The sequence below is a fragment of the Barbus barbus genome, assembly GCF_936440315.1.
Source record: "Barbus barbus genome assembly, chromosome: 19".
NCBI lineage: Eukaryota > Metazoa > Chordata > Actinopteri > Cypriniformes > Cyprinidae > Barbus > Barbus barbus.
The window spans coordinates 9,698,230-9,708,820 of record NC_136747.1 but is presented as its reverse complement, the minus strand read 5'-3'; the positions used below and the strand labels follow the sequence as shown (position 1 = coordinate 9,708,820).

General features: G+C 49.5%; 1 protein-coding gene across 1 annotated transcript; it reads left to right on the top strand.

Moving 5' to 3' along the window:
- Positions 1 to 512: 512 nt before the first annotated feature.
- LOC306885239 (uncharacterized protein) lies at positions 513 to 3,196 on the top strand. The gene is made up of 4 exons (XM_079441640.1): positions 513 to 712; positions 1,256 to 1,450; positions 1,537 to 1,607; positions 1,739 to 3,196. The coding sequence occupies exons 2-4, from the start codon at positions 1,256 to 1,258 to the stop codon at positions 2,703 to 2,705; spliced, it is 1,233 nt and encodes a 410-aa protein (XP_079297766.1). The 5' UTR covers positions 513 to 712; the 3' UTR covers positions 2,706 to 3,196.
- The last annotated feature ends 7,395 nt before the right edge of the window (positions 3,197 to 10,591 follow it).

The following is a 10,591-nucleotide window of genomic DNA, read 5'->3' as shown; positions in this document are numbered from 1 at the left end:
GCACAAACGTCAGCTCCAGACAAAGTAAGTATCACACGTTTGTTTTCCAAATTGCCTTTCTGAAAGAGCTTCTTGGCACTCAGTAAGGCTAATGATGCTAAAGCTACCATCGTCTCTGCCTGTTTTCTCTGGTGCTGCCCATGAATGATCGTGAATAGGAATGTGGTAGTTAAAAGTTGAGTATGAAAGCAATGTGAGTCGATCGCTTGAGTTTGTTGAGCTCATAATCAGAAGCGGGACTTATAGAGTTTGTGATAGCATGAGACCAGCTATGTTGTTATTTTTATCCTGTCTGTGTAATTCATAAATACAAATTTATTATGCACAATATAATCAGATGACTGACTTTGAAACCGAGTAGTTCCCTTTCAGGAACGTCGAGCTGCGTCGGAAGACGCTATGGGAACGCTCTCAGCGTCATTCCGCTCTGAATATCGTATGCAATCAGTCCAATGGGCTCTATGCGCGTCACAATTCCGGATTGGCTTATACCGGCTGACAAACTTCCGGTTACACTGACCGCGAAATTCTAGCTTTCTTGACCGACAGCTGGTAAACATGGCTCATTTTTACACTCGCTGTCTTCAAGACCTACCTCGTCTGAATATCAATGATGTGGACCGACTTGTCAAGAAGTCATGCCCCACTCCCTCCAGCAAACGGGAAAAGGGATTTAAGATGTATATAGCCAGCTACATCGATAACTACGAGGGTAAGTCGTTACGTTTAAATGTTATTGTAGCAGCTAACGTTACCGTTAGCGTTAACTGAATGATTAGATGGCTGACGTTAAAGTTAGTTGTTTTGTTCGACTATGACTGACAGACTTGTCAGCTAACTTTCGATTGTGAGTTTGTGTGTTTTATTTTATAGAGATACTGTCAAGATACTGTGTAAAAATGTAACGTTACAGTCTCAAATTGTGTCTTCGTCATCCTTCCTCACAGTGTCAGTGAAAGACAAGGTGACAGGAGAGGTCAGCGTGAGGGCAGTCTGTCATAGATCCATGAAGAAAAGTGAAAAGCCACACGACTTGAGAGTAGGGTTATTGTTAGGGAAATGGTTAGGCAAGCTGATAAATTGCCTGTCCGCTTAATAAAAGTAACATTATCTAAGCAAAATAGGCCTGTATTATATTGTTACAAATTAATACATTTTCATATTTTGTCTGTGAGCCTCAGAATACAGCATTATTTTTCTTGTTAATGCTTTATCTGCCAAGCAATATCTCATCTAAGCTTCTATTTCTCCCTAGATGATGTTAAAGCACTCAAAACCTGTTGTTTTGGTGAGCAGCCATTGTTCCTGTGTGGCGGGCTGTGCCTTATGTAATCATTTGGTTGCACTACTTTATCAGACTGCCCACTATTCGCAGCTAAACATTCCTGCTGTTCCCCCGGTGCACAGCTGCACAGACACAGAGCAGATCTGGCATAAACCAAGGACCCTGGTAAGTCATGTAACATGTGAACTGTACTATTACTGTGCATATATTTAGCTATTGTGATGCCATGTTGAATGTGACTCTGATGTTAGGGTGTTAGGCCAGGCCCAGTTGGAGAAATGGAGTTTCGAAAACCCAGAAATTCAACAACAGACTGTGTAAGGTGAGATTCTTTACTTTGTATCTCGGTGTGGTTTTTGCATGTAACCCATTTTATGTATGTTGTGGCAGAAATTTGGTGTAGTGATTTTTTTATTTAATCCTTATTTTTTTTTTACTGGTAATATTTTTCAGAAGTTCTCTCTACAAGGCACTGGATGGGGAACTGCCAGATCTTGCCATGTTGAGAGTATCAGAGGTGTACAATGACTTTCCCCCTTCACTTGCACCCTTGGTAACAACAATGGGTATGTCAGCTGATGTCCCGTTAGTCCAGTCTGCTTTTGGAGCTGTCCAGGCAGGGAGCGTGCTGTCATTTCAGCATAAACCACCAGCACTGAGGGAAGTCATCAACATCCCATCTGCCCCTGCCTCACCCTCCCTTCCCATCCACAGCTACAGGCTCGAACCACCATCCTGTGCCTATGTTCTATCAGAGCAGGAACATCTACACCTGAAGTCTCTGGAGGTGTCATTCAACATGGCCCACAGGATAGAAGCTGCAACACAAGGGCAGAGTTCGTGCCAGGAGTGGCATCGTTTGAGAAAGATGAGAGTGACATCTACTCGTTTCCACGAGGTATGCCATGTTCGTGGACATACATCTGCAGAGAATCTGGCTGAGAGAATTCTCAGGGGGACTGGCCAGACCACGCACATGAGGAGAGGTATTGAAATGGAGCCACTCGCTGTTAAAGAGTACTGCACTCTTAAAAACGTGAACTGTTCGCCCTGTGGGTTCATTGTACATCCTGATGCTCCATGGCTAGGTAGCTCTCCTGATGGAGTCATCTTTGATCCATCTGGGAACCCACCATTTGGTCTCCTTGAGGTCAAATGCCCCAATATCCAGAGCTATGTGGACTGCCCCTATCTAAAAATGTCTGGTGGTGCTTTGAAACTCAGGAGGCAGCACAAGTACTACTGGCAAGTTCAAGGTCAGATGCTCTTGACAGGGCTAGAGTGGTGTGATTTTGTTGTTTGTGCTCAGGAAGACATGTTAGTTGAGCGAATTTATAAAGATCTTGATGTAATGCACACCATTAGAGACAGAGCAGACCATTTTTTCTTTTACCACTACGTACAGAAGTGTTTGCAGTAAGTCACTCCAATGGCCTTGGGCATAGTACCTTTCAATAAATTTAATCAGTTTCAATCGGTTCATTAATCAGTTTCAATCAGTTCAGTGAGTTCAGATGTTATTGTTAATTTTTGCAAATCTATACAATATCTGAACTGATCTGTTGTTTATGTTAGCAAGTCTATACAAAATGGAAATTGTTACTTTGTATACAGAACGCATACTGTTATTGTTTTACTGTTACACTGTATACTGCTGCTGTTCACAGATATTTTTATACTGTTACATAACTGTCAATGTAAACTAGCATACAATAGTACAGCTTTTCCCAAAGTGCCCATGGACCATCAAGTTACTGTTGATGTGCTCTGAAAGGGATTTTGTGTACATATTTATTTATTTATTTATTTGCTTTAATAATTGTGAAGGAATGTTGTAGGTAACTGTCATAATAAATGTAATTCATAAATATAACTTATGACTCAACATTTTAATAAATAGAAAAGACACTTAAAAATACTGTATCTTAGTCATGTCTTTCACCATTGTAAATAAAGATTTGAGCAGGTGGCAGAAGATTGACAGAATTAGAACCGTGTTGCTATTGCAGGTTTAACTATGGCTGCTCTAACAAAGGAAGGAGGTCAAAAGTTGGATTGTAAAAAAAAATTTTTAATGAACCAACTGGTCAAGAAGAATGTTAATTATCAGGTATCAGTAATGAAAGAATGTTGGTACGAACTATTTGTGGTTCGTCAAAAGGCAAGCAAAAAAACATCAGGCCATCATAGTAAGAAAATTAGACAGTTTGCAGAAAATATTTACAATATTTCAAACCATGCCTTGACAAGTGGTCCAATCTGATAGTTAACAGAATTATATGTTGCAAGACAAAAAAGATCCCAGAGACAAAAACAACAAGCAAAAAATCTATTAGCCAATCATAGTAAGAAAATTAGAGTTTCCAGACCATATTTACAACAGTATATTTACAACATTTCAATGTGCCAAATAAAGACTTTAAAAGACTTAGTACACAGACAAGAATGATGCTGTGTAGACTCACTGAGCCCATGCCTTGACAAGTGGTCCATTCTGATAGTTAATGAGAAGACATGACACTGCAAACAGTTGGTTAATGCAACCAGAAATGGACAAGGGGATGACTGCGTCAAACAACTTATGTTCCTTCACCCGCCGGATCAGGCGTTCAACATGCACCCTGAGCCTGGCCACAGACTGAGTGTGTCTCACCACTCCGGCAGACATTTGTGTGCCCTTGGTCACAAAAGCAGGCCTATGGATTTTGCATGGTACCAGGTTATCAATTAAGAAGCCCTTGTCCACCATTATGGCCATGTCAGGGGTAAGGACGTCGATGATCCCTGATTGCTTGAACAGCTCCCGGTCACTGATTGACCCCGCATACAGTCCAGAGACAAAAGTTACTGCACCATGAGGTGCCATTCCTATCAAAGCCTTGAAGGTGCAGTGAGACTTGTAGTTGGAAAAGACCTCACTCTGTAATAGTAGAGACGAAGGCGTTTGGCAGCGGAGCTCGGTACAGTCCAGGATGACCTGGGTGTCTCGGAAATTCTCAAATTCCTCTGGCAGGTAGGCTCGTACTCTCTCTTTCGGCAACCAAATTTGCACAGAACCTAAAAGAAAATAGAGGAAGTTCGCCCAAGTGGTTATGATGCGGCTCACTGTAGTCTGATGAACATGAAAGCGATGAGCCAGGTCTTTCTGCTTGAGGCCCAAAGCAAGGTGCATCATGAAGAGGAAGAATTCATCGATTGCAGGAAGTGCCCGAGTCTTCACATATAGCCCAGTCTCCCTGGTGACTTTGGAGCTGGTGACGCGAATCATCCTGTGTGTTGAAGGTTCAATCTGTTCCCAGAAGGCCATCATGTGTTTATAGGTTACAAATCTGAAAAAAAAAGAAAAAAAAAGTTTCCTTTAAAACATTTAAGGCATAACACATGGTACTGTAATTAGGTAATTACTACAGTCTTAAACTGATTCTCATTTCAGATAACGAAACTACACTGACTTAGCCCCAACCACCCCTCCTGCTCCCCCTCCCACACAAGCCACATACATACCTCCTGCCCACACCACTTTATCACCTTTACACTTTTGCCCACCCATTCCCACCCCTGCCCTTCACCAAACACCCCCCCCCCCCCTCCCACAACTGCATTCTACACAATTTTTTTGTGTTAATTGCTTACATAACATATGATAATCACAAAATGGTTTTACCTTGTGTAAAAGCGAATATCCTCATCAGACCCCGCGAACCTCTGGAGGCCAAAGCGGCTATTCACCATGGCCTGCTCCAGCTGTTTCCGTAGATCTTCTATCTCTCTCTTCAACTCCTCATTTTCACATAGTGATAAGTCTAGAGCTGCAGGCTCCGGAACTGAACAATAATCGTGTTCGACTGTATGTCCACGATCAATTTCCATTTCGTTTTCCTCCATATCTGATTCCGGTAGCGGTGGTCGCTCTTGTCGTTCCCAAACACATAACCTCGGCGGCTGCATTTGGCGTTCACGGTTCCACTCAAATACTGAAGGGACAGCACCTTTTTTCAGACGCCTCCTACTTGTTCCTTCCACAAAATCATCTGGTTTGAAATGTACACTGCATACCTTTGTGTGTTTCGTGATTTGGAAGTTGATCCTTCTAATGTTTACAATCCATTTTTTCCTGATCTCTTCCTTCACCGGGAAGGAATGAAAACTAGCACAGGAGTTGTAGCGTGAAGACACAGAGCACAGCGGGACACTACAGTGCTCCGAGGCTGCCCTCATTTGCTTTTGACGTCGGAAAAACGTATTTTCCATGGTTATGGAGAAGATATAATATAATATAATAATAATAATATATACATATATATAAACTCGATTTAAAACTGTATAAAACTACGGCGTTATATTTGTTGTTTTAGTGAGGGGGCGTGACTCTCCCACAGCTGATGGTTTCTTAGTTACCATACAAACCGGAAGCGCCCTTGCCGGTATAACGTATGAGCGGAAATACATCAGAATTCTCGTTGCTTAGAGCCCATTGAAAGGGCGAAGCGTCACGGGCGGGGTGACGTCACGACCAGGAAGTATATAAGCACGTGAGGCGGCGCCCGCGTTAGCTTTCTGTCATTCAGCAAGCGCTCTGTGTGTTGTCAGTCCATATCTGTTTTGTGAGTCTTATTTAGTGTTGTATGTCCTGAAAAGAAATTAGACATCCCTAAAGCCAAGACCAAAACAGGGGGCGATCCTAGATCGCGTTTCAGATTGTGTGCTAGTCCACTGCCTGCGTTATGAAAAAAAAAAAAGCATTATGAGCGGGGACACACATGATCTGTGCGTGGTCTACCTGAGTGCGGAGCGCGAGGCAGCGGCTCTCGAGGGAGCTGACTGCCCGCATTGTGAGCGGCTCTCGCTGCGCACACTCCGCACTCGGAGGGCTCTCTTCGAGAAGAGAGTCTTTGTGAGCTCCCCGCGTGGTGCTGGCCCCGCTTTTGCCTAGGCAGAGCGGCGGCTGCGCTCGTGGGACTCACAGGCTGATTTGGCGAACGAGAGTGAGACGGGAATGTCCCTATCTCCTCCCGTATCCGTCAGATCTGGCGCCCCGTCTCGCAGTTCGGAAGCGGTCTCTTCCCCCCGAGACGAGGGCTCAACGCTTCGTCTGTCTTCCTCCGAGGAGGTTGACGTGACGAGCGTTGATGAGGTTTCGCCGCCTCTGTCGCCCCAATTTATATAGAAGGAAAGCGAGCTCTCCACGCGCTGTCGGCCCCGCTTTTGTGCAAAAGAAAGATAGAGCGGTGGCTGCGCTCGCGCGGCTCGCAAATGGATCAAAACAAATCCAGCGCCCGCTCTCTGTGCTCGGAAGCGGTTCTCTTCCCCAGAGAGAGGGCTCGACGCCCCGCTTGTCTTCCTACCGAGGAGGTGGATGAGAAAGACGGTGATGAGCGTTGTAAACTCTAGTGTTGCACAAGCACAAATAAAGCCAGCCCCACTCTGCCGAGGCAGAGCGGCGGCTGCGCTCGTTGGGCTCGTAGAAAAAAAGGCTGATCTGGCTGGCGGGCATTTAGAAGAGAAGAGAAAAGAAACTATCTTCTCCCGTATCCACCAGATCTGGCGCCCCGTCTCGCGGTTCGGAAGCGGTACTCTTCCCCCCGAGACGAGGGCTTGACGCTGCGTCCTCCGAGGAAAAGGGATGTGACGAGCGTTGACGAGGTTTCGCCGCCTCTCTCGCCCCAGTGTGAGGAGCCACAAGAGCCTTCAGTTTCCCCCGATCTCCACCGAGGTGTTGAGATCGCGGGTGGAATCTTTGAGGGCAGATGGTATGTGCGCTCTCGAAATTCAGGCGGCTGCTGGGCGGGCGCAGCCTCCTCCGCATACCAGCTCCTCGCGCAGCAGGTCCTGACGGGCGAGCCCCAGGACCGCGGAGAGCGACCCCTACTGGGGTGGAGCGGCTTGCACCGCGGCTCACGGTGACCGTCTCCCCTCGGTGCTCTCCGGGGATTTGTCTGTCAACCCTGCAGTTCCAGGTCACGGCAGGTCCCAGCGAGTGTTTTTTTCTCAGAATCCCCCGCCGGTAGTGACTGCGGGCCTGAGAAACTCGCCTCAGTTGCCAGAGACCGCGTCTCCCTCCGAAGCTCCGCAGCGAGACAGCGGTCTGGCCATTTCTCTGACACCAGAGGTCAGTTTCGAGAGCCTGATTCCCTTAGTAGACCATTGGGCAGTGAGCTGCCGAATGCGTCTCTTTGGGACCTGCCTGGCAGGGTCTGGTTCGTTCAGAGGTCCTGACGGGCGAGCCCCAGGACTGCGGAGGACGACCCCTACTGGGGTGGAGCGGCTTACACCGCGGCACACGGTGACCGTCTCCCCTCGGTGTCCTCCGGGGATCTGTCTGTCAACCCTGCAGCTCCAGGGCACAGCAGGTCCCAGCGAGTGCTTTTCTCAGAATTCCCCGCCGGTAGTGACTGCGGGCCTGAGAACCTCGCCTCAAGCGCCAGAGACCGCGTCTTCCTCCGGACTTCGGCAGCAAGACAGTGGTCTGGCCATATCTTTAACATCAGAGGTCAGTCTCGAGAGACTGATTCCCTTAGTAGACCATCTAGTGGCCAGGCAGCGGCTACCAGATGTGTCTCTTTGGGTCCTGCGGACGGTAGAGCATGGTTATTCCATCCAGTTCGATGGGCCACCTCCGCCGTTCAACGGGGTTTGCGTGACTACGGTCCGCCCCGAGCAGGCTCTGGTTCTGGGACAAGAAGTCGAGAATTTAGTAAGGAAGGAAGCCATCGAGTTGGTTCCTCCTCACGAGACTCGCGCCGGCTTCTACAGCTGATACTTCATTGTTCCAAAGAAGGATGGGGGGCTGAGGCCCATATTGGATCTGCGAGCTCTGAACCGCTCAGTCAGAAAGCTGAAGTTCAAGATGCTTACAGTCAGGCAGATTATATCTCAGATCAGGTCCGAGGACTGGTTTGTCTCGATAGATCTCAAAGATGCCTATTTCCATATATCCATCCTTCCCTCTCACAGGAAGTTCCTGAGGTTCGCTTTCGGGGGCAAAGCGTATCAGTATCGGGTTCTTCCTTTCAGCCTAGCACTCTCACCCCGCACTTTCACCAAGTGTGTGGATGCGGCACTGGTCCCGTTGCGACTGCAGGGCATCCGCATACTCAATTACATCGACGATTGGTTGATTCTCGCTCAGACAGAGCAGTTGGCGGTTCGGCATCGAGATGTCGTTCTCGCCCACATGAGAGAGTTGGGGTTGAGACTCAACGCCAAGAAAAGTGTGCTGTCTCCAGTTCAGAGAACCACTTATCTAGGCGTGGTGTGGGATTCGACCACGATGCAGGCATGTTTGACCCCTGCTCGGTTCGAGTCGATTCTCACGGCAGTCAGGAGAGTGCGTCAAGGCCAGCCATTCTGTCAAGCAGTTTCAGAGGCTGCTAGGGCTTATGGCAGCAGCGTCCAGCGTGATTCCTTCTGGCCTGCTGTACATGAGGCCCCTACAGTTGTGGCTCAAGAACAGAGGGGTCTCCTTCAGGGGAGACTCGCTCCACGCTGTCAAAGTGTCACGCCGTGGTGTCCGTGCCTTAGACATGTGGAGAGATCCTCAGTTCTTGGTTCAGGGCCCGGTGCTGGGAGCTCCGTGTCGCCGCGTCTCGCTAGCGACAGACGCATCCCTCACCGGTTGGGGTGCGGTCATGAGTGGCCACCCTGCCCGTGGTCTGTGGAGTCGACGCCACCTATCGTGGCATATCAACCAGCTAGAGATCCTAGCTGTGTTCCGTGCGATCAAGCACTTCCTCCCGGACCTAAGAGACCGCCATGTGCTGGTGCGCACCGACAGCACGGCAGTAGTCTCGTATATCAACCACCAAGGAGGTCTGAGGTTGCGCCCCTTGTACAAGCTGGCGCACCAGATCCTGGTGTGGGCCCAGGGCAAGTTCCTATCCTTGAGAGCTATTCACATCCCTGGGCATCTCAATGTGGGAGCAGACGTTCTGTCGAGGCAGGGGCTGAGGCCCGGGGAATGGATGCTTCACCCAGAGGTGGTGAAGCAGATCTGGAAGGTCTTTGGCCAGGCACAGGTGGACCTCTTCGCCACTCGAGAGTCAGCGCAATGTCCCCTCTGGTTCTCTCTAGCTCCGCCAGCCCCGCTGGGTCTGGATGCTATGGTGCAGACGTGGCCGAGGCTGCGTCTGTATGCCTTCCCCCCGATCGCTCTGCTCCCGGGAGTTCTGGAGAGAGTGCGCTGGGACGCGGTCAGTCTACTGCTAGTAGCGCCGTTCTGGCCGGGCCGAGTATGGTTCTCGGACCTGATTGCTCTTCTGCACGGCACCCCGTGGCCGGTGCCTGTCAGAAGAGATCTCCTCTCACAGGCAGGGGGGTGCACCCCCGCCCGGAGCTATGGAAGCTGTGGGTATGGCCTCTGAGGGGGCGCAACTCGTAGCTTCCGGTCTGTCAACTGAGGTTGTTGAGACCCTCCTTCAATCCAGAGCTCCCTCTACGAGGAAACTGTATGCCTGAAGTGGAAACTCTTCACTTCCTGGTGCGGAGACCGCCAATTTGACCCAGTTAACTGCCCAGTTGGTACAGTGCTGGAGTCCCTGCAGGCCCGGTTCTCCGCAGGGTTAACCCACTCTACTACTAAGGTCTACGTGGCAGCTGTTTGTCATACCACGCCCTTATCGGTGGCCAAGCAGTGGGCAGATACCCCCTAGTTACATGTTTCCTCCGGTGCGCGGAGGCTGAGGCCTCCTGTACGATCACGTCCCCACGTGGGACCTGGCTGCGGTTCCGAGGCTCGGTGTGAGCACCTTTGAGCATGTCGAGGAGATAACAGATAGACTCCTCACCTCCAAGACCGTCTTCTGGTTAGCCATCATTCTCTGAGGAGGGTGATCACCTTCAGGCCCTGTCTGCGGCCCCTTCGATGTTGACTGTGTGCCCGGTTCGGCGAAAGTCTTTCTCTACCCCTGAAAAATGGGGTACGTACCGAAGGTTCTAACGGTCGTACCACAGCCGGTCGTACTCCAGGCCTCTGTCCTCCTCCCTTCGGCCAGGAGAAGCACAACCGTAAGTGTCCAGTGTGAGCACTGGGCACGTACATCCACAGAGCTGCCCTGTGGAGAAAGTCGGACCAGTTGCTGGTATGCTATGGTCCGCCTAAGGGGGGTCTCCCTGCTACGAAGCCCACTCTTAGTAGGTGGATTGTGGATGCTGTTAATCTTGCTTACGAGGCCTCTGGGCTTGCCCATCCGCTGGGAGCCAGAGCGCACTCAACTAGAGGTATGGCGGCCTCAAAGGCCCTTTGGGCAGGTGTCCCAATACGGGACATCTGCGACGCTGTTGGATGGCCACGCCCCTGACCTTTGCGAG